Here is a 24,451-nt window from a genome sequence, read left to right on the forward strand (position 1 = left end):
AAGCCCCTCTTAGAGCTATCTGCAGCAGTGGTAAATTGAAGCATGCCTGAACAGGTAAACAAAATTCAAATATTACCAGCATTCAACGAATGGCCTTTACACTGAAGTCCTTCATCACACAACACAAATAACCACCACAGTGTACTGAGAGGACAAAACACACAAATATGCTCAAACGACAACAACTTTACAGATGCTCTTACTTGAATAAGAAAATTTATTTTCCTGTGCTTCAGTTATGCACAGTTCATATCTGTAGACCTAGGAACACTGAAATAGCTCCCCTCCACCAACTGCTTTTTAGTCTGACACAGTTCAGTAGCTCTTTGAGGGCTCTTAGCCTTAAAAAGCAGATGAGGCAAAGCAGAAATATAAAAAGTCCCATTTCTGCTTCCTACATTTGAGGTAAGTAGTTGTGATCTACTCCCAAAATGCCTCTTCTGATGCTCCTTTTTCTTTCCAAATGAGTGCAACAAAATGCATGTTTAAAGCAGTACTGTGTGAAAAGTGACTGTGGAAAGTGTTAAACCTAAGCGCACAGTGCATCACCATCTGTTTGGGGCCCAAGCAACAGTCTGACTACATGTGTTCCTGTAGTGGTGCACTCGGTTCAACTGGCTCCATCTTCTAGCAAGTATCATTAAGTCTGAATTCATGACAACCCTCAGGTTTATACAGCTTCTGGAACCTAAGCTAAACTGTTAGGTTACAGCATGGGAATCTGCACCATGCTTCAAAGTGTAGCGTAAACATACACAAAATCAACCTCATGAGCCTTCCCTTCCTCAGCTCCCAGATTCTCTCCTAAAGGCATGCAACAGTACCTTATTTGCAGCAACACACAATGTAACTTAAACCCTTGGTAAAAGCAAAAGGCTCTGAGAAAATATTAACACGGAAATAAGAAGTAAGGATTTGACATTATTTTAATCAATGAAAGCTTACAAACTTTAGAAATCCAACTTTGAACCCTGTTATGATACAAGGTTTACCTCTGCACTTGTTTCAGAGACAATCCTGCTTATTTGACCTCTTTGCCACTGTTTCAAATCATGTACATAAACAGCACAGTGCATTCCACTTTCCCACTTCACGACTTGGGGCTGGAATTCTTTGTAGATAGCAGCCATTTTCTCCTGTAAACTAACATTCAAAAAAACTACTTTTCTAGTGGTATAATTTTATCCAGTGAATAAATGGTTTATTTAGTCAATCACTGTTCAACTAGCATACAGTGAAGTTTTATTAACTGTTTAGTATTTTATTGCAGTTTTTCTTCATGACATGTTAGAAAAACATTAAATGGAGCTTCAAGACACATGCAATCTGATTAAAATTCTGTAAAGCTATCATGTTTTCTTAAACAATGGATTTAATCTGAGTGATCCTGACTGTTCTATATAGCGCTATTTGAAAGATGCACTATTTTCTCTCAACAGCTTGAAAAGTATCATGACACTAAACGAGTGTCATGACAAATTCAATGGGACTTTAGGTAGCTACAAGCAAGAAAGTAAAAAAATAAAATAAACTAGAAGAGGTATGAAGTAAGCAATTTGCACTAAGCAATGACATTTTAATTTCACTATCTTCAAACCCTATTACTTAAAGGTTACCTAAATATTTACCAAAGGAAGGCTGATACACTATGTCTAGAAATTGCCTTCAAACTTTCCTAGCAGCATATTAGAATTGTGTGGAAAGAAATACTTGACTGGAATTCTATGACTTAGTGTTGTGGTTTAAGCCCATTAATACCAGTATTATTTAACAAGATTTCTAATGAAGGAATGGGGAGGAGAAAGAAAGCAGAGAGACTTAATTATTTTGGATAGTGCTGCATTTATCAGGCCCCAATACTTACTACATTTAAGCTGATTTGAAATAGGAGTCAGATCATTTATTTAATTTGAAATCACATGTATTTAATAAACCACAACATAGTGCCCATCTGTCTTTTGTTCCTATACTTTGCTCAATGAAGCCATATAAAGTCAACAGCATTTAAGAGTACCCCGTACCAAATGCAACCCTAATCAGAGTTTGTTCTAGCTATACTTCACCAGTTTGTAATTCAAATGCCTTGAGAAAAGTTCTTTGAATTTTAGTACCTTTTCAGTATACGTTCTGATGACAGCCATTGTATAAAAATTTTACTAGGAGACACAACATGACTAATTCTCACTTGTAGCTGTTTATTACAAAGTAATCTGACATCTGCTTCATCCATGGATTCCATGTCTATGGGATTTAAAGCTTCTAAGGTTTTAGGAATTTCTTCTATAGGAACATTCCATATTTCATTAGGCCCAACAGCAGTACGTTCAACATACCTGTAAAAAACATAAAATACTTAGAACGGAAAGTTTAAACACATTTTAAACAAAGTGAAAAAAGACCTCAATAATCCCACTTCAACATGACAGGAATCATTCAACATTAAGAGGGCTGAATGAAGAGTAACTCAGAAAAACATTCCCTCTCCCCCCAGCAAAAGACAAAATCAGTTCTAAATGCTATTTCTGAAACACTCATGGTAGTAACATTTTTATTCTTCTTCAGAAAGTATCCTTGCAGATTCTACTATCAGATGAAAGCACTATGCAATATGGCCCATCAGCAGAAAAGCAAGCCTGACACATACGGGCTGCTGAACATTAACATCTGTGTCTGGCTTAAAAGAATTAATAATATCATGCTTCTGGAAAGCAGTGTTGCCTCTGAGTAAAAGCTGCAACATTCAACTTCTGTGATGTGTAAATATACCTTTCGGAAATAAAGAATATTAACTTTAGTTAAACACAGAACTGTTGGAACAAGTCCAGAGGAGGGCCATGAGGATGATCACCCTGCTCTTGCAGCGGGGTTGGACTAGATGATCTTTTGAGGTCCCTTCCAACCCTTGGGATTCTGTGATTCTGTCATCAGGGGGCTGGAGCACCTCCCATATGAAGACAGGCTGAGAAAGTTGGGGCTGTTCAGCCTGGAGAAGGCAAGGCTGCATAGAGACATCATAGCAGCCTTCCAGTATCTGAAGGGGGCCTATAAGGAATGCTGGGGAGAGACTCTTCATTAGGGACTGTAGCGATAGGACAAGGGGTAATGGGTTTAAACTTGAACAGGAGAAGTTCAGGTTAGATATAAGGAAGAAGTTCTTTACTGTGAGGGTGGTGAGGCACTGGAACACCTGCGAATGCTCTAACCCTGAAGTGTTCAAGGTCAGGCTGGAGAGAGCCTTAACTACCTGATCTACTAGAAGGTGTCTCTACCCGTAGCAGATGATTGGAACTAGATGATCTTAAGGTCCTTTCCAACCCAAACCATTTTATGATTTTATGATTTATCTCTCTAGCATTCCCTGAGAAAACAAATGCAATGCAACTGGTCTAACAGCTAAGCAGAGTACTGACTAAAGCATAGTTGTGGTATTATCTTGATGAAAATGTGTTGAAGTGTGTGAACTGGACAGAATAAATCCCAGCAGCAACCAAGAGTTGGCTGGTACGTACTTTGAGCCACAGCCCAGCTTAGTACAAGTCTCTGTGAATTTTGACAACTGGAGATGCCAGAGACTGCAGCTTGCAAAAGCACCTGTTTATACAGAAGAACTGGTTTCTTGTAAAAATCAACGACTAAAGGAAACAGCAAGCCTCAGTTTAACTGCTGGCCATTTCTGGGCCTCTGGAAGAAACTTCTTCCAGTTTTCAGAGATCTATCACCGGTCTTTTCCTTCCATAAAAGAAACAAACTGCTTTGCCTTAGAGAAAATTCCACAGTGCCAAAGTATTGAATCATCCACTACATACTGCTACAAAATTATTTATGTGAACCTTCCTGATGCAGGTATTTGGGAAGTGATGGTTAAAACAGCTAATTCGCAGAACCAGGAAAGAAACGAACACCATAGCTCGTAAAAGCACGCATCTTGCCGACAACTAGTCTAAACTATGAAAAGGACAGAGGTGATCAGCCAGTGAGAGCTCTTCCAAGTGAAACACATTACGTCTTACTACCACCCCTCTAGTAAGTCCAGTATAGCATTATCATTGCAAATACATCAGAAAAAACTAATTAATTTAGAATGAACTTCAGACTCCAAGGTTTCTTCCTGGAATTCTGTATGGCCTACTTCCTATGCCAATGTAAGAGTAAGGTTACTGACATTTGCTTGTCAGCAAGTCAGCTTCAATGGAGCATTGTGCCCTCCTGCTTGTATTGTCTTGTACTAGTTTGTTACTTAAGTTTGCACTTGTTTGCAGACCACAAGCAGACATCTAAGTATAGTTGCAACACAACAGAATATCCTAGTGACAGTAACAATCAACATTTCAATTTAAATAAAGTTGCTTAACTTTACAAAAATCTTAGTTAAAATTAAAGCCAGTAAAAGGAAACTGTTACTAGGATTTAGTAGTATTTCTGGCTAAGAAATGAAAATGCACTTATTTGCCTCCTCCTGAGAAAAGCAAATTCATGGATTCCCTTCGGGAATAAACCATTTCTATTTAACAATTTTTTTATTTTTCTCAGTATTCAAAAATAATGAATGAAACCAAGATTATTGATTTTCATTAATACAACCCATGAGTTATCTTTTTAAAAAGCCAATAAATTAAATGCAGCAGTGCTATCTGCTTATCAGTCTCATCTCCCCCAGCAGGCTTCCCAACAATTCTGGCTGTTGCTGTCATGGCTGATTAGAGAGAGTATTTGTTTTCTAGTAGCAGACCTTCCAAAGAGATGACTTACCTCAGGTGCAAGTTAAACACACAAAACTGCTATTTCTTGTCTTACTACAAGGGAATGGGAACATTAATGATAAGCAGTTCAGGAAGATCTGACACTTAAGTACACTGCAAATATGATACAAACATTTAATCTCCAGTTTTTGAATCAATTACGATTTCAATACATTATGATCGGCAAGATTTAGTTTGAGAATTCAACTATGCCAAACTGCAGAGTTATGCTCTGTAACGTATGTCAGTTGATGAATGTGATTTGTAATGAACTTATCACAAATGTGCCAAATTCCAGCCACTCGGGTGACATACTAAAGCGAGTAATTTTGTTACATAAATTCACTATTTCCAAATACTTTCAGTTATGCACAGTGTATTTACCCAGGTATGCTGGATGCTAGGTCTTCTTTAACTAGCTGGCAGTTAATACTAAATCTTCTTCCATGAACAGCAGAGGAGTAAAAAAGTTCAACAGATAAGATGTTGTCATCTAAAATTTCTGTGAATGAGTAATATAATTAGTGCTGATCAGTGACAATAAAAAGATGATTCATGTTTTTGAAGGCATGGCAAGTGGTACTAAAAGACAGAATTTTTAAGATTACATTTGATTTATAAAAGAATTGTTTCTTAGCATCAACAATATGTAGTGGCTTAGCTTGCCCTGTATCTGTTAGATTAACTTAAAGTACACCAATAATATGGTTTCCAAACCACCATTCCACAGGCACTGAAAAATAACTAGCTGCATATTAACAATAAATGGTACTGTAAAAAATACTGAAAAATCCTGCTAAGACATGTATGTATCATCTGAAATCCCTCCCTCGCCATGTTTTAGAGCAGCAGCGATCACACTCCCAGCTACCAATATTTAAGAAGAGTCAAGGACAGCTAGTGCTTTTGGAAACAAGCCCATCTTGATAACCAGGATACTTTTATCACTTAATGCTGGTGTGGACTGTAAGAGAAGACATAAACAGAGCTTTTGTCAGTTTTATCTGTCATGTCTCTTCCAATCAGTTCATGTTTAGATATTCTCACTCCAGGCTACCTGTTGCAAATATGAACATAAGCATTTCAAGTAAATACTATTTAGAAGTCCATGTTTCTATATTTGAGCCATTTTAATAATAAACAAATTAAGACACACTTGATAACTTACCAGCAACTGAACACACTGTAAGTTTATCTTCAATCATTTCTTCAAATCTTTCCTTGGCTTCTCTGCTCCACTCATTTGCCCCTTTATAAGGCTCAATGTAAGCCAGCCTGCACCTGATTGCCTAAAGAATAACTCAAATTATGTATCTACCATCACATATCAAGACCATCTCACTACAGCCAAATCACAGCCTTTGCTTTGCACTCATGCAGGACAACAAGACAGCATGACAAGGTTCTACATTACCAAGGATCAATTTCAGATGACAACCCCCATCACTTGAGCATGAACCTCGAATTCAGATACATTCTTGCTGAAATAGAAAGGCCTTACTTCTCCTTGCCTCCCTTTATGGTTAGGCATAGAGCTGGTGCAGAGACCAGCAAAGATTACTACAGAGTGATAAAGAAAGCCTTCATCCTGCTTTGCTTATGATGCAATAATCTTGACTGCAGCATCTAGTATCATAGAATCATAGAATAGTGAGGGTTGGAAAGGACCTTAAGATCATCTAGTTCCAACCCCCCTGCCATGGGCACCTCACACTAAACCATGTCACCCAAGGCCTCATCCAACCTGGCCTTGAACACCGCCAAGGATGGAGCATTCACAACCTCCCTGGGCAACCCATTCCAGTGCCTCACCACCCTCTCAGTAAAGAATTTCTTCCTTAGATCCAATCTAAACTTCATTAAACTATTGTAGAAGTCTGAACCACCAAACACAGAGACACCATAGTTCCTATATCACAGAATTCCTGCCAGATTTTTGAGAGGTGTTAATTAGGAGACATAAAAAAGAAAAAGAGACACAAAGGAAGCCAGACGAGATGAAGTACTTTGATTAGAATTTTTGTTTAGCATCTTTATTGCAAACTATGGTAGCTACACTATGACTTTATTTTAAATTAACTGTGAATATCATTGTTTCCTCCTTCTTGTTTATTGCGCTGAAGGAGAGTAACACAGGTGAGGGGAAAAAAAGAGAGAAAATAAAGACAATAGAAATACGAATGTTTTGTGCAGATATTCTTAGGTCACACGCAGTCAAATATGAAAATAAGACTGACAAGTTAAATAACCATTAAAAGGAAGAGCTGTGGATGACAAAACCAACACTACATTAAGCATTGCTTATGCCAGGCTTGGCCAAGATTTCTGCACCATCCAAGTCCATTAAAATGCCTGCAAACTGTGTTAATGGGGTGAAGAAAGTTCAGCTTCTTCTGTAACTTCCCAATTCAAGTCTCTTAAACAAACAACTTATATTTAAGGCAACGTTCTTTAGACTTTTCTCCTTTATTTTCAAAGTGAAGAGGCTTAGTAGCATGTGCTCAAGACCTGACAAACTCTCAGCAGACTTTTTTGAGGACTTATATTTGGTTAATAACAAGCAGTCATTTGGAATAATGGGATTAACATGGCAAAAATCCCAACACCCTTATTCAATCCATTAGCTGCTCTGATCTGAAGCATTAAGAATCTGCAAAAGCAAGAACATTCTGCCATTTTCAGAATGTTTCCTCTTCCTTGCTGTCAAAAAAGGCTCTATTATTTTGGCTGAAACTTTCTCCAGTTATTGCTCAAAATATAAACAACTAAATCCTATTTTCAGTAGATACTGGCCAACGTTAGATATAACCATCACTACTTTGGTGGCCTACACAACTGGTTAAATCCCCTCTATAGAATACAGGAAGTTTTAAAGTTTAGTATAATTATGACTGGTAACCAGAACCAACAAATAAACAGTTGAAGAAAAATAATTGCTTCCTACTAAAGTGTTTTTTTTATTTGACAGAATACTTTGCAATTGCCTTCCCCACTAATTTTTTCTCCTTGTCAAAAGAGGGAAATTCTAAACCTAAAAAACCTAAAGTTAGGAAAACACCAATCTATAAGTGCCATAAACCAAACAAAAACATTTTGTGCTTGTTTTTGTTTATTTTTTTTATTTTTTTATTTTATTTTTAAGACCATCATTAGATTATCGTTTGAAAGTGAAAGAATGTAAAAATTACTTTGGCTTTTGGAGTAAAAGAAGGTATCCGAATTAAGAACACACACACACACAATGTATATATACACCTCCCCGCCACAAGCTAACATTAGATTTCATTTAAAACTGAATTACATAATGTGCACCCAAACCATGTTAGATTAGTCACACTTGCTTAACCTTTTATTTACTTCAGAATGTTAACAATCCTCTCCTTCCCCTTTCATGCATTGAGATTCTATTAATTCCAAGTATTTAATCTGGGCAAGCACTAATTTACCTTTTCTGGAAAGCTCAGAAACTCCTTTTTTACTCTACGTATGTCTTTACGAGTTAAGTTAGCAACACTGCCGTAGTCAACATACTTCACTGTAACTTCTGGATAACTCGGCAGCCCTTCAAGGAAAACAACCCAAGTTATTAAACCAAAAAATGGAGTACCTGATGCAGATTAAAGCACCAGAATTTCAGAGCAAAAATCCATATTTACACCATATAATCGTAAAATACCACATTTTCAGATGTTCTATAATCCAATTAAAAATCTATATCCTTTAAGAGCCAGCTCTTTTGGGTTCCTGAAATGACAGCTGGCACTTTGATGCCCCCTTCTAATGACTGCATGAGACACTGGCACACTAAATAAAGGCCAAGTAAACACGGGAAGATACAGGCATGCTACACTGCCCATACAGACAACAGAGAGGTCAGCACAAGTACATTCTCCCTCCTGTTCAAAATTACTATGGAGAATTATTAACCTGCATTAGTTACAATAGAGGTTGGCTATAACAGATAACCTATACTTTAAATTAGATGAAACATTATTTAATGATATAAAGAATTTCAATAATACATAGAAAATTAAGTATACTGCTTCTCATTTGAAAAAAATGAAAGAAGTATAAACCACTCAATTAACAGCAATATAACATGAATTACTACTACCAACTTTATGCATTTACCTGGTAGTCTATGAATGCCTAGTAAAAATAACAGCTGTTTGCCACTATTCATATCCAGTGTGTGACTCTGATCTAGTACCACATCTGATTTTGCAACCTAGCATTAGAGTGAAAGAATCAGTACTTCACCAATAATCTGTGCTCTGTACCAATTCCCATCTTCCTGTTTTGCAACACAGGCTTGTCCTTCAACTGGGCGGGCAATTTGCATGTTTTTCCCATAGTCACATTTATATACCTCCTGAATTTTCTTTGAAAGAGCTAAAAAATCTGGACTCTCTCTCTAAAATAAGAAAAACAAAACATACATAGACACCAGATGTTGTGTTTTGGTTTTTTTGGTTAAGGGTATCTGCTCTTTTAAGGGACACTTTTTCTAGTAGTGTACTTTCTAGTCTTTTTCCCAGATTAAACAGTGGTTATGAATATGTGAATTAAAAAGCCTAAGAAACATTGAATATTGCCCTGTTCAATCACCACTGAACAGCAGAACACTACATACCCATATAGGAATTAACTGTGTAACATAAGACAAATGTTATCTTCCTGGAATTTTACGAATTTATGCAAATAATCTAGGATTAATTAGGATTGTAGGAATTAATCTGATCTATTAATTCTACGAATCCAAAAACTGGTAACAAGTGACAGAAGTTAATGGAAATTGTAGCTTATTTAATGTAGAGTACAAGTAATTCAACATTAAAATATTTGTTCAGAATTTTATTTAAATAGACCTTGTTTCTAAACTTACCAACTGGAGATAGAAATCACCGGGACTATTAATGTGACAAACTATGACATAGATGCCTTTGCTTTCTTGTGGAAGCTTAGGTGGACTGTACTTCAAGACAGCATTATTTTCTAACTGATTGGGAAGCTGCGATCTATACCTAAAGTAAAAAAAATTAAATTCTGAATAAATTATGTCAAAATTAGCTGAGAAGGAACCTTTTTACACTCAAATGTCAAGTTTTTTTCCCATAAACAAAAACTCCGCAAAATGGTCTTATAAAAATAGCTGATTCATATTTGTATGAATAGCTTCCTTTCCTTCTCAAACCTGGTGCAGCCAATTCTTTGTAATGCTTCTTCTCTCACACAAAACTTATGAAGAATGCTATAAGTAAAATGCTAGACTCCGCTAGCAAAACACTTTTTTCAGATTTCCTTTGCCTCACTTATGAGAAGTAATTACCTGAGAAATAGAGATTCAGTAAAAAAAAATCATCTCCCACTGTTCTCACCACCATAATTAGTTATTCTCAAATATAAACTAAGACCTTGGTGTGCAGCAAAATGAACTATAATTTCCTACAGATTTGCATGCTGTACCCCTGTACCCAAACACCGAAACACTCATGTTGTTCTCCATTTCCTGCCTCTTCCACCATCCCCTCCAAAGCAGCTCTCCTCTGTCCTTATGCCCTACGGCTGTTTCTCATATTTGTTGTGCTACATGCATCACATCACATGGCTGGTTCTGATGTGGTGACTAACCTGTCACTGCCAACCATCCAAATCAAACATATACAAGGCTGATTTCTGAATGTTTTTCTGTCCATGGTAGACAGTAAGGGCTTCTCCTTTTACCCCCCTGTTATTCAAACTTGTACAGAAATTGAAATATTATTTTCTAAAATAAGGTTCATAATCTAAATAAAACCCTGACTAGTGCACAAGATTATATCACAGTGCTTACTAGTGCAGGTGAAAAAAGGAAATCAGCAAGTATTCCTGAAGATTAATACATTAATATATCAGAAACCCAAAACCAACTTGCCTGGTAAACTTCACAAGTAATATGCTGTTATAATTTATGGCATAAAAGTATAAACTAAAGAAAAACACATACCTTGCCAAATCTAAAAAAACTAATGCATCCTTGAGAGACAATGGCATGTTACTGCATATGTTATTAAATGGAGGTTTTTTCAAATCCACAATGAGAACACCATCTTCTTCTCTAAATATGGTCATTAAAACTGTTTTGTTATTTACCATTCCTAAAAATGTTGTTTTTTCTTTCTCTCCCCAACCTTTACTCTGTGTTAGGAAGAAATAAAAAGTTACTGAAGATGTCAGAGAACGTTAGAAGAAAAAAATACAAAGAGAAATAAAAAGTACACAAGAAGGAGAGCACAGACATGTAAGCAGCTGAAATACTGAGCACAGTTAAGACTGTCTAGTCCATAGCCCGGACAACAATAAACACTGTTCTTCCATAATGGATTTAAGTTTTTTTAACTGTACAGAACTGAGTCAGATCCAAAGGGTGCAGTTTTCACCACATTTCTTTTGAAGTTTCAAAATTTCATCCCCTCTGATTGTTCTGATACATAAAACAGAATTGTCATAGGCTGTTTAATGTCATACTTACATTTCTGCTCTCCCAATTTGTTTAAAAATCTATTCTTATCTTTTTGTGTCTTTCTACAAATGCATAACATAGTTTGGTCAATTAACACATTTTTCCTCTCCACAATATCCTCCTCCACATTTAATCTACCTTGAGAAAGCCTGTCAGAATTTATTTCTTTTGGATCAAGTTAATGCACTTCTCACTTGATACTGCAAGTCTGTGCTTTTTAGGCATAACAGCACACAGAAGGAAGGATTTTTACCTACACCTGTAAAAGCTGTTTCTGATCCTTTCTATTTAAAGCTATTTCAGACAACATCAGACTGGTAAAGAAAACCCACAAAACCAACCAGCAGTTACACAGTCAGAAATGCACAGCTGCTTTGGGCATAATTAATTCCCATGTGAATGTGGCAAAAATAAAGACAGCCTAATAGATAAATGAATACTGAAGAAAATAATGCTGCAAAATATGTCACTTTTCTAAGGGAATAAAGGCTCACAGGACTTCATTTGTTGCTATACTGAAAGAAAACAAGCAACTTTTCAATAGTGGCAAAAAAAAAAAATTAAGTTACAAAGGACAATCCCTGAAAAGATTCCCTTAAAAAATCTGAAGCCATTTCTTCTGTTTGGATGGTTTTTAAAAGTTACTACTTACATAAAGTTATCGGGCAACCATGAAATACCAGCTCTTTAATTTGTTTTTAAATTTGACAAGAGAACATGTCTAGAGTAAGAGCAGTGATATTTAAGCCTGAAGTATATATTTGTAAACCCAAAGGCTTTTAAAGACAGACTGCTATAAGCTCATTTCCTTTCAATGAAAGTACGCAACCCATCTTTTTTACAAGAGATTATTTAACTTCTTCTTTTAAAGAAAATATACCCTGTACTCTTGAATTTCCTTCTGTTTATACTGGAACAAGATCGATGTAAATTATGTATTTAAGTTCTTCAGTATAAATCTTACGAGAAAGAAAAAATATCCTGAAATAGTACAAACAGCTTTTACTTACTGCATTTTTGGGAACAACATCCTTCAATGAACACCGTACCGCTAACGGAGGAACAGCTGCAAGTTCTGACTCAATATTCTGATCAGGCTTTCTTATAAACAAGCTAATGTCATCTGTTTCAATAGTTTGGAGAGCAGCAGGTTTAGGCCTTTCAGCAGGAACACATCTATCGTCAAAAGGAATAGAAGCAGAGCTAGCTTGAAAGTAAAAAAAACCAACAACCCAAAAAAGCAAAAACCAAAGCCCAACACCAAAAACCACGCCAAACCAAACCCCAGACTTAAAACAGAGGTCATTATTACAGTAATTGGCATAATGTCATGTCACTGAAGCAAAATTAAGAGTCTCAACAAAATGCCTTTTTTTTTTTTTTTAACATTGAAGACTCAGGTTCTCTTTTTCAGTGCAAGTCTAAGTTAGATATTTTAACATGTGAAGGCTTGTACAGTTGTGTACTTACATACGTTGCCACATTCCTGTGGGAAATACGTATGTACAGAATGTTAAGTGTCATTTGGATATCTGATTATCTGCTTGTGTGAGGCTGATGGAGGACTTCTTAGTAATGATCCTCCTGATTAACAACAGTCAAGGACAACAACTGGGGACAAGAAACTGTCTCTGTAAACATACCCTGAGAAAATTAGAACTATAGAGCTCCCAAAATCAAGCAGGAATACTTCCAGCAGTGCAACATCACAAACTTTGCATCTTATTGGACCACAAGGCTCCCTCTCATTTTCACTTTCTAGGGGAATTAGATCAGTGATGGTTCCACGGCACCACATTCCGGTTTCCTTACTCTTAATAAAAGCTCTAGCACCTATACAGAAGCAAATAAAAAAAAAAGAAAGACAAAATTCAGTATTTGAAGATATGTCATACTGGAACTATTATTGCTGTTCTGCATAATGTTCCATTGTTGCCCCTCTTCCACAGAGAGAGTAAATGGGCTACTGCTAAAACCAGAAGTTTTCTCCTCACATTCATTTACACAGTATCTGTAAAGCTAGGAGGTGTTTGCCTTGTATTAAGAGTAATTTCTGGGAAACTTTGTGTACCTTTTAGTAATGGTGAAAACCCACTGAAGTTCAGAGCTATCACATACTTCCTATCAGATTTCTAAACACCTTCTAGAAGCGAGTAACAGTCAACATGTGGGCTAGAAGACAATTTTAATGATTTAGCAATATATTACAGTCTTTGATTTTTACTTTGAGAATAGTTTCTATCCAGCTAGTGAACTTCAAGGGAATGTTGCTTGCATGAGAGAAAGCTAATTTACTGAAGTAAGGAAAGAATCCCCCCATGGCAAGGGGGTTTGAACTAGATAAAGTTTAGGAACCCTTTCAATCCAAACCATTTTACAATTCTAATGTAGCCCTTTAGAAATTAGTAATTTACCTAGTTCCAAAACATCTGAAGGCAAGATAGATGAACTCTTGTCACAGTAGTTTTTCAATTTCTTCTCCAAAATCCCTGCCTCACTCTTCTGTGAGTATCTCTGAACATAGAAGTGGCATGGATTTATAACATGGGTTACAAACACTAGTTCTGTCAAACCTGAGTAAGACAGAAAACAGGTAACTGAACACTCCAAGTGACTCCAACAGATATTATTAGACATGAATTAGGTTTATGTTGCATTAATCATGATAACATTAGCTCAAAGAGCTCTTAATCTGACAAGTTTGCTCACACGTGTTTCAAACTAGATACCATGTTTGTTTTCTGACTACATCTGCTTTTTTAAACTACCTCCCTTATGCTACACTGCAAAAAAAACCACTCTGCAAGCAGGCTACCACTGCTTGCAAAGTGGTAGCCTGAATTTAAGTAGGAAATTCAGAGTTCACATTCCATCTATTCAACAGAGAAATAAGAAGCTTCTAGAAAGCAAATTTGAAAGATTAAGACACCTACGTTTAAGAACAGGTATGCCAGGCACTTTTGTATAGTTATTCAGTGGAACTCATGAAGACCTAAAGCTAGCCAAGAGACAACCCTGTATAAAAAACTCAGTACTTCTTACTAAGCATCCAAACCCTTTGTACTGCAGGTACCTTCCTTAATTTTAGATCCAAAACGCAGGTTTCTCATTCTACCCACCCAAGCTGCTGAATAGGTCAGATGGTTTTAGAAGCCCAGCAACTCAATTCCTACAAGAGTATTCTACACCACAAAACCTCCTGCAAAGACTGAAAGCATCATCTAGATCCAATGCCATCTTCATGACTGATCAGGGCACATCAGACAGATTTGCAGCATTCTAGAGCTCTGCCATCTCTGTGCCTATCTCTTGAGCTACAGCTAATTGTGGCCAGAAGATGGTACAAAGAACCTGGCATCTGAAACATTCTGACCATGCACACAGGACTGTGGTTGGAAGTTCAGGAAATGCAGCATCCAAAACAGATGTAAGATTACTCTTCAGCATTTCCAGTGGACAATATGGTATCTCAGTAAAATGTCTGAATGACTTGAAAGCTTTCACTAACAGGTACACTAACTCTTCTGTATCACTCCTGGTCACCATCTCCAATGATGTGATGACTCAGCTAGTGTAAGTAGACCTGGAAAAGCATGTATTGACAGGCACTTCACTAGATCAAGCAGAGGCTGATACCTCCAGCCAAAAAAAGTGTCAGGAACTAGGCACGTTCTGGGTCACTGAAAGCTTTTAAGCTGTTTGAGCATGTTCCTTAAACTAAATGCAAACAAAAAAAACCCCAACAAACCACGGCTGCCCAAAAAGGATTTGAAAATTTTATCAAATATTTATTATGTTTGATAACTAACCCTACTACCAGGACAGAATGAAAACCTCATTATATCAAACTTCAAATTATGCTTCCCATAATCCAAAAAAATCCAGTATTGCACACAATATTTATTGTAACATATTACAGATAAAACCAATCAGGCAACTCTGTGATCATTTAATCTCTTAAAATTTTATTCTCCTAAAATATACGTGAGAAATAGTCTAACTTAAATGCCTGGTAAGGCTCAAACATCACACAACCATGATAGCTGTGAGGTGTTTCTCCATGTTAGTTCTTTGATGTCTAATACAGGGTGAGCATATACCACATTAACTTCAGTATGGGCACTGGGAGAATTTCTCTGCTAACACCTTATTTCCAAAGAATTTGTTATGGACTTAAACTGCTCAACTTCCCTAACACTGTCAAACAAGTCCCACTAAGAGAAGCCAGTGAATTCTCAAGTTATCGGACCAGAAACTGTCACGGGAAAAGCATATTTACATGACTTTGAGGTTAAAAACCCCCCAAACTAATAAACAAATAATAATAAAAACCAGTTTCTTTTATCTTTTTTATTCACTACAACTATTTTATGTCCTAGATTAAGGCACATCTTTCCCCAGCTGTTCTTCTATGTCAACTTCTTAGGTCAGTTTCTTCTTCCCCAATACTGCAACCTCTACTCTTCCACTTTCATTACTATTTACACTCAACTATCAGCAAAGCTTGGAGCACCACATGAACTGCGCCTGCAGAATTTTTGAATGAAGTAACTTATTTCCTCAGTTTCTCTGTTTCACTCATAATTCAGAAAACCAAACACAGACAGAGGGAGAACAAGACAACAGTTCAAAATTCAGTATATGAACTATCAACCTAAGAAATGGGTCCCACTGTTCACAGCTGGCACTGCTATCATTATGTCAAGTATCTGCCAGGTATTGAGAAGCACTGCCAGTGTTGAGGTCCTCAAAGTTGCTTGGTACTTCCTGTACTGCATCTTCCAACTAAGTGGTTTCATAGTAAATCTTAAGACAGTATTGTCTTTACATAAGCAAGGAAAGCAGATCAGGGAGTGCTTTTGCAAAGGAAAACTGCTTGTGCTAAGAATAACATTTGTACTGCAAGCACCTCCCACACTAGTTTTAACTGTAATGGAATCATGTACTCAAACTCTGCTCTTACATGTGAGCAAATATATGCTAACTAGGGATGGGCAGATCTGCTTCCTAGTACATTCTTGATCGCTAATGTATGTGCCCAACTCTTCAACAAATTCCAGTATCTGCTCTCACTACTTAGATGATGGGTCCCTTCTATTAAACTAAACCATTTACCAGACAGGAAAGCCACTAACCAGCTTTGTGTTGAAAAGGCGTTTCTTTCTCAAAGATTTTCTTCCTCTGTTCATCAGCGTGACATTCTGTGGGAAATGCTGTTTATTATTTTAGAAGAAAGGCACAAATGCACTTATACATAGGTAGTAATGCAGCAGATACAGTACAGAGACATTGCATGTATTGTAAGGATACTCCAACAGCAAAAATTCTATCTGATGTGATTGAACAGATACACACACAGTGACTATGTGCACATGGCCAGCCTGCATGCTAATTCCCAGATTACAGAACCACCATTAAAAGTTTCCGATTAAAGACACACAAAACTCATACAATACTGCAGTTTGAAGGAATTTTGTTCCAGTAAGAGGTATGTGAAGGCCACTGGGATTCTGAAATACACTGGTTTAGACAGTTGTGCCCAGGCTCTGAAATTCACTTCACTCTGATCACAGCTGTATGTTACCACAATTACTCTCACCACCCCTATCCTCTCTCTCATCCTCCTCAAGCATTACTAATGATACACATTTTCTAGGTATGTTGTGAGCACAGAATGCTCTGAAGTTAAGCATCTTAATTATACTGTGAGACATATCTATATATTCCTCCCCATGCCATTATCTCATTGGCATTTCCATATTCCAATTTGCTCCTAATGCCTTTAGCTCTATCCCTGAGTACCTCCTGGGCATCAGCTTAGTGGGCTCTGCTCCAATATAACAGTGATTTTCAGTACCGCAGGGTCCAAAACTGGGCACAGTACTCCACATTAAGTACACAGTACTCCACTACTCACAATAGCCTAACAGAGGGAAGAATCAGTTCCTGGACCTGTTAGCTACATTCTTACTCATACAGTCCAGGGAGTATCTGACAAACTGAAGAACCGTATCCTGGGCTGCATCAAAAGGAAGCGTGACCAGCAGGTCAAAGGAGGTGATCCTGCCCCTCTACTCTGCTCTCGTGAGACCTCACTTGGAGTATTGTGTGCAGTTCTGGTGTCCTCAACATAAAAAGGACATGGAACTGTTGGAACAAGTCCAGAGGAGGGCCACGAGGATGATCAGGGGACTGGAGCACCTCCCGTATGGAGACAGGCTGAGAAAGTTGGGGCTGTTCAGCCTGGAGAAGAGAAGGCTGCGTGGAGACCTCATAGCAGCCTTCCAGTATCTGAAGGGGGCCTACAAGGATGCTGGGGAGGGACTCTTCATCAGGGACTGTAGTGACAGGACAAGGGGTAATGGGTTCAAACTTAAATAGGGGAAGTTTAGATTGGATATAAGGAAGAAATTCTTTACTGAGAGGGTGGTGAGGCACTGGAATGGGTTGCCCAGGGAGGTTGTGAGTGCTCCATCCTTGGCAGTGTTCAAGGCCAGGTTGGATGAGGCCTTGGGTGACATGGTTTAGTGTGGGGTGTCTCTGCCCATGGCAGGGGGGTTGGAACTAGATGATCTCAAGGTCCTTTCCAACCCTAACTATTCTATGATTCTATGATGCTAAGTTATTGACAGTTCAAGTAGAACAGCGCCCTAGGAGAAGATTCAGGAAGCCCAAAGAACTACCAGAAGAGCATTCTCCAGCCAGTGTCAGAAAACTCTGAGATGAACAGTAACAATTAAGAGTCAAAGAGAATCATCCAGGCAAACACAGGAATTCATGACCCCTCTTTGAGCAAACTCGTGAGAGAGTTTTCGCTAAGCTAAGCTGAAAGAGGACAAAAAAGAAATTCTACTAACTCAAAGGATGATAAAGTGAAACACAGGCACCATTAAAAAATTCATACAAGCCAAGTATAACTACAAACACACAACATCATATAAACCACATAAATAACATCAGGCTCAAGAATGGAACATTGAATGCATCCAGTATTAGAAACTTACTTTCCAGGTCATCTTCAAATATTTCTTCTATTATGACATCAGGGCTGGATGGAGCCTTGGGTAGAGCAGGAATACTCTGCTCATGTATCATAGCAAGTGTTTCTTCTACTTGAGTATTTCCCACTTCTTTGTGAACACTGAGTTTATTTCCAAGATCCTTTATTTTACTTTTTCTGTTACATGCTGGAAAAATATTCTGTACAGAGGACTGACTATCACAGTCTGGTGTTTCTTCTTTATTATCAAGGATATGAGTGTGTTGTCCATTATCTTCACTGTTTTTGGGAAACATTTATTTGGAGACAAATTAGTAAAATCCACTTTGTTTTCCCAAAAGCATACAAGTCAAAGCAGAAGTTTTATTAAGAACACATCACCATGCTAAGAAAACACCTCGTAAGTGCTAGCTGAAATAAACTGTGTTAAATATTTGAATACCAAGACAAGAAAACCAGTAATATGATTCTGAAACCTAAGGATCGGTACAGAAATGACACATTCTTGGGCACAGCTCAATACCCCTGCTTAAATGATCAGAGAACACAGGCACAAATACAAACTATTTGCAAGAAATGTTAATGTGACAGATAGTTCACATTAAAACCAAAAGGGATGGCAGGTGCTTTTGTACAGTTACTCTTCACTGTAATTGACAGGATTTTCAAACATTATAGTATGCAAATAAGCTTTTTTTAACATAACTAGTGCTAACTACAACAGCCCTAACTGCAGCTCCATTCTAGTTTCTCAAGTTCCAGTTTCTTTAGTTTAAAGACTCCAGGAAAAAAAAGTGACTAATAGTTGTAATTTTTAAACGACAGCTTAAGTAAATTTTTTTGGAATTCGACAAAAATCAGTATTTAGATTGTAAAGTGGAAAGACTAAACCTCAGTATTTTGTTTATTTTAGAGAGCTATTTACACTGACATGAAGTAATTTTCATATGCTGAAATGATAAACATCTCTAGTAAATGTACTATGATTATGCAGACAGGGTGCTCAGGGACACGGTTAAGCGGTGGACTTGGCAGTGTTATGTTTATGGTTGGACCCAATGATCTTAAAGGTTTTTTCCAAACTAAAGAATTCTATGATTGTACCATTCAACGCCAGCCAAAGCTGAAAAGCATACAGCGTAACAAGATTTTGATAACTTAAGTGATACAGTGAAATGTGGTTGGGTGAACCACAAGTAAAACTTGTCAGAACTGAAACACTGAGTTAAATGGAATGCTGAAAAAGAAAAGCAACTGAAATTTTGCTTTGTTTCATCACATTCTTAGAAACCCATAAACATACACAGATTTTGTTTTAATCTCCAATAAATATTTAACCACCACAAGAATTGAAAAATTACTGTATATATATTATTAAAAACATACTTACTGCCCTACTGTTCCCCATTCAATCCTGCCCAAATTTTTTATCAAAGATGTAATCTCATCAGTGTTCAGGAAGAATCTCAAAAGAAGAAACATTACAGAAGATGAAATGAATACCTAAATCACTCTGACAGTTTTCGATGTATGGTATTTTTCAGCACACTATTAATGGAAAAGTAAAACAACAGATAAATTACCTACTCCATTTTAATTTTTTCACTCCTATTAACAACAGATTTAGTTGCTCATTTATCTTCACATTCATACTTACAACACTCTTGCCTTTTGCTTTCTCTCTCTCAAATGCAAAGTACTCCAACATTCACTTACTGAGTTTTCACACCTACACTCAGTTAAGCTCAATAAACAGTTAACTGAAGTCCAAAATGTATGTTCTTTTTGTTCCACTTACTGTTACACTAATAAACAGCTATTTCATTAATGAAAGTATGTTTGAGCCTAACAGACTTTTTAGGCTATCAGAACTTTAAGTATCAAATTCTTAGCTTTGCTGTCCAGTTGTAACAAGCAATTTGTGAAAACTGAAGTGTAAGTAGTCCCAAAAGAAGCATTTAAGTCTTTCCTGAAGGTGAGAAACAGATTTTTTTTTTTTTAAAATCAAGCCATTATTGCCCCAATTTATTTCTACTTATAAGGGAAAGGAGTGGAAGTTTAAAAGTAGCAGAAATATGTCCAGAATTTTATAAATGCATATGTATGTTTACATAGCAGAAAACCACAAGTGCTTTTTCCCCAATGCCTCAGATGAGGGCTACTCCATATTGTTAGTGATGAGTTTATGTTCATTTGAACAAGTAGTTTTTCAGTAAAAGGTAACTGAAGCAGTTTGATTTCTGCAGCTTAACTGTTACACTAACAGTTTCTGCAATTGAGATAACAAGTACATCCATTTACCTCCCAGTTTACCTCCCATTCCAGTTATTTACCTTGGAGATATTTTTTCCTCCAGGCTATTCACTATTGAAAGCTCATCCTCGACTGGCAACTTTAAATTATAAATAACCTGAAATTAAGACGTACAGTCTTAGCTTCTATTATACAAAAAACACATTATACAGGCACCTATTATCAACAACATAACAAAGCCAGAGTATAACATCTTTAATTTTACAGAAAAAAACCCAAGAGTTTCCTCATTAACAACAAATAGCCAGGTCTCAATTATGTCTTCTTACATTGCTAAGACCTAACGGCTAGCGATTTTGTAATATTAGCATGTAAGTAGAAGTCAGATTTTCCTTTTGTATGAAAAGCTGCTGAGAAGGTGATTTTAAGTAAGAAGGCAGTGGTGTCCTCTTAAGTAAGAGGACAGCAGTGGGTGTCAGCTCCCAAAAGTCAAACTGGGCAAGACAGAGGAAAAATGGCAGAAAAAAGGAGGGATTAAACTTTTTTTCTGGGTCAGATGAGAAAGACTATGTTTCTTCATATGCAATGTGACAACCAGATGCAGGGAACAAGAACAGCCTAAACCCCACACTACAAAAAATTACGAGACCAGTTTCTCATTATCTTTCCCAACACAAAGACTACAAAGGCTGCAAATGAAATAACTGGGTAGCACGTTTAGAAAAAAATTAAGCTAATACATATACACCTCATTTTAAATATTAAAATGTGCAACTCACTGCCACTGCATAGGAATACATACATATAATGCAAACATGTACACACACAGGCACACTGCCACAAGCATTATCAAGACATTCAAGGAAGTGTTACATAAGCTTATACAGAATGAGGCAATGTTTATTTAGCATAACGAACCTGATGTATCCTACCAATTATAAAATCCTTAACCTTCAGCTTCCTGTACTCACTGAATACTTCTTCCTCTAAGCACCTTTTCCTCTTTCATCAGAGACAGGAGACTTCACAGGATGTATCTTTGGTCTGATAAAGCATGTGAGGTAGTGTGGGTTTCTATGGGCAGCAGGTATTATTGGGGTGAAGAACAGAAGTAAAGGTCTGGGATCACGAGGATCAGAAGAGTGTGGCTATTAATTCTGGAGTAGTTCAGTGAGAAGGTTGGAAAACCCTGGAACAGGAAAGGCTTGAAAGACTCTTAAAGCAATGAGAACAGTGCCCTTCCACTGATCAGTATCGTGTCACAGTTTTCCTGTCCTCCCACTCCATTTGCTGTTTCAGACAGCAAACTCTTCAAGGCAGGGACGATCTCTTTTGTTTCACATCAGTCACCAGACCCTAATTTGTGACTGAGACTAAATATAAACTCTGTGTGTGTGTGTATGTGTAGAGGTGGGATAAGAACACACTACTGCTACAGTGCTGAAGTCAGTGAAGTTGTAAAACGCATCACAGAACTGTTCAATCCAAACTTGAATATATTCATTAAATCTTTTTCACAGTGCAAGAAGGTAACTACCTGAGCGAGATCACAATAGGCTCTTACAGAAGGTGTAACTTTCAGCTCCTTTGCAATCCTAACAACACCAATCAAGCACTTTTTCTTCTCTTCAATGACTTCCTTAGCTTTTGCAATAACAGCACTGTAGTTGTTGATGCTCTTCACTAATTCTGCACGTAATTTTTTTTTCCTGTATTAAAAACACGATTTTTCAGAATTTTAATACGTCCGCAGCTGTACAAACTTCACCTGAACACACAATTGCCAGTTATACCACAATACCACAAAGTGGATACATCTCACACAGAAATAAAATTTTTCTCAAACCATGAAAAGTGGGAAGTATGGAAAACTCGATATTCAGAGGAGCAACAAAAGTTAACAATTGACAGTGAAAAGCCAATTGGAGAAACATTTCTGGTTTTATTCAACATTTAAGCATTCTTCCATTCAAGTCTCCTGATACTTTCATACACACCCAATTGAAAACAGCTGGCTTTTACAATTCAGCTTATTAAGATACCCAACTCTCAGAGGCTTTTCTGTTATCATAAGCTTTGACACCCCTCTACCCCTTAAATCTTCATTTTTGAAATGAAGAAATGAAGCGTCACTAGGCTTCTATCAGCTTTAAAATTTGCTGAAATTAAATATATATATATATATAAAAAAAGAAGTTATTCTTGCTGATCCCCCACCAGATCAAAACCGTCCAAAAAGGAGCCATTTTGGAAAACCAACATCATCACGACAAATTATTTTCATTTTTTAAAGAGCAGAGGTTGCATAAACTAGCCTTTTTCTAGCCATGCAAACCAGCTCTGAGATTCCAATATGGAAGGGCAAAAATACTGCACAAAAATTAGACAGGTGTTATGACATACCCCTATGATGAATATAATTTTATTTAGAATTCTTTTATCTGAACTAGAAACAACTTCTTGATAAAAGTAACTGACCAATCCATCCTACAAACCAGATTACTACACTACCTTGAGAGCAGAGAAGCAATAAGTTCATCAATTTTTCTATCTGCAGCTTCTGCAACTTTGTCTCCATCCTGCTGCACTTTCAATTCCAAATCTTTCAGCACCTGTTTTGTTCAGTATTGAATAAACATGCATTTATTATTTTATTCTTGATTTTTTTTTTTTAATTCAGAAGAGAAGCAATAAAGAGTAAAACAGTAATCAACACCCTCAGCAGACAGAGGGACACCAAACCACCTAAGACACTTAGGAGTGTCATTTAAACCATTAATCCCTTTCCTCATCTGTTTGCACAGTCTGAAGCCTCATATCAACTGAAGCCCTTAGATCTATGAGGCAAGAAACCTCAGATCTTGAGTCCCCTGCTTCACTTTCACTACCTAACATTCTAATACAGCACCATACATAGATAGCACACTAAGAGTTCTACTGGGTTTTTTTAAACTCATTGTGAGCATAAAAATAAGCTTTTTCCCCTGGTAAGCATCAGTTTTGTTACTATAGTTACATTTAATGAAAAGACTATGGGGAAAAGGAAAGATCTCAGTAATGCAGAACTGCTTTGGCAATTCCCTGTCTTTGCTGAAAAGCTGTTGGAAGACCCCAGTTGCACGCATGCATGAGTTATTTTATTAGAGCCGCTGAAGTGGTAGGTTTCTATAAGACACTGTTAGTGTATGAATTAGGTATTCAACATAATGAAGACCCGAGGCCCACTGTAGGAGAGGATCTGGTTCGAGACCATCTTAAGAACCTAAACATACAACAAGTCCATGGGACCTGACAACATCCATCCGCGGGTCCTGAAGCAGCTGGCAAATGAAGTTGCTAAGCCACTGGCCATCATATTTGAAAAATCATGGCAGTCACGCGAAGTTCCCAATGACTGGAAAAAGGGAAATATAACCCCCATTTTCAAGAAGGGGAAAATGGATGACCCAGGGAATTACAGACCAGTCAGTCTCACCTCTGTGCCTGGCAAAATCCTGGAGCAGATTCTCCTGGAAGGCATGCTAAGGCACATGAAAAACAACAAGGTGCTTGGTGACAGTCAGCATGGCTTCACTAAGGGGAAATCCTGCCTGACCAATTTGGTGGCCTTGTATGATGGGGCTACGAAAATGATGGACAGGGGCAGAGCAGTTGACGTCATCTACCCGGATTGTGCAAAGCATTCGACACTATCCCACAAGACATCCTTGTCTCTAAATTGGAGAGACATCAATTTGATGGGTGGACCACTCGGTGGATAAAGAACTGGCTGGATGGCCGCACGCAAAGAGTTGTGGTCAATGGCTCGATGTCCGGCTGGAGACCAGTAATGAGTGGTGTCCCTCAGCGATCGGTGTTGGGACCAGTCTTGTTCAACATCTTTGTCGGTGACATGGACAGTGGGATTGAGTGCACCCTCAGCAAGTTTGCCAATGACACCAAGCTGTGTGGTTCGGT

At 37.5% G+C, this 24,451-nt stretch overlaps 1 protein-coding gene across 1 annotated transcript in view; it reads right to left on the reverse strand.

Annotated features, from left to right (window-relative positions):
• RNF17 (ring finger protein 17) overlaps window positions 1-24,451 on the reverse strand; it is a gene marked incomplete at both ends in the record, with an annotated part of 49,566 nt that overhangs the window by 17,013 nt on the left and 8,102 nt on the right. The window contains 15 exons of the mRNA XM_080613565.1: window positions 993-1,143; window positions 2,112-2,333; window positions 5,124-5,241; window positions 5,908-6,028; window positions 8,186-8,301; window positions 9,000-9,153; window positions 9,625-9,763; window positions 10,726-10,916; window positions 12,252-12,417; window positions 12,885-13,074; window positions 13,656-13,814; window positions 18,246-18,520; window positions 20,575-20,651; window positions 22,032-22,203; window positions 23,006-23,106. Coding sequence (XP_080469691.1) covers window positions 993-1,143; window positions 2,112-2,333; window positions 5,124-5,241; window positions 5,908-6,028; window positions 8,186-8,301; window positions 9,000-9,153; window positions 9,625-9,763; window positions 10,726-10,916; window positions 12,252-12,417; window positions 12,885-13,074; window positions 13,656-13,814; window positions 18,246-18,520; window positions 20,575-20,651; window positions 22,032-22,203; window positions 23,006-23,106 — 2,352 coding nt within the window. The remainder of the gene's footprint in view (window positions 1-992; window positions 1,144-2,111; window positions 2,334-5,123; window positions 5,242-5,907; window positions 6,029-8,185; window positions 8,302-8,999; window positions 9,154-9,624; window positions 9,764-10,725; window positions 10,917-12,251; window positions 12,418-12,884; window positions 13,075-13,655; window positions 13,815-18,245; window positions 18,521-20,574; window positions 20,652-22,031; window positions 22,204-23,005; window positions 23,107-24,451) is intronic.

Source organism: Psittacula echo, assembly GCF_963264785.1.
Source record: "Psittacula echo genome assembly, chromosome: 3".
Classification (NCBI taxonomy): Eukaryota; Metazoa; Chordata; class Aves; order Psittaciformes; family Psittacidae; genus Psittacula; species Psittacula echo.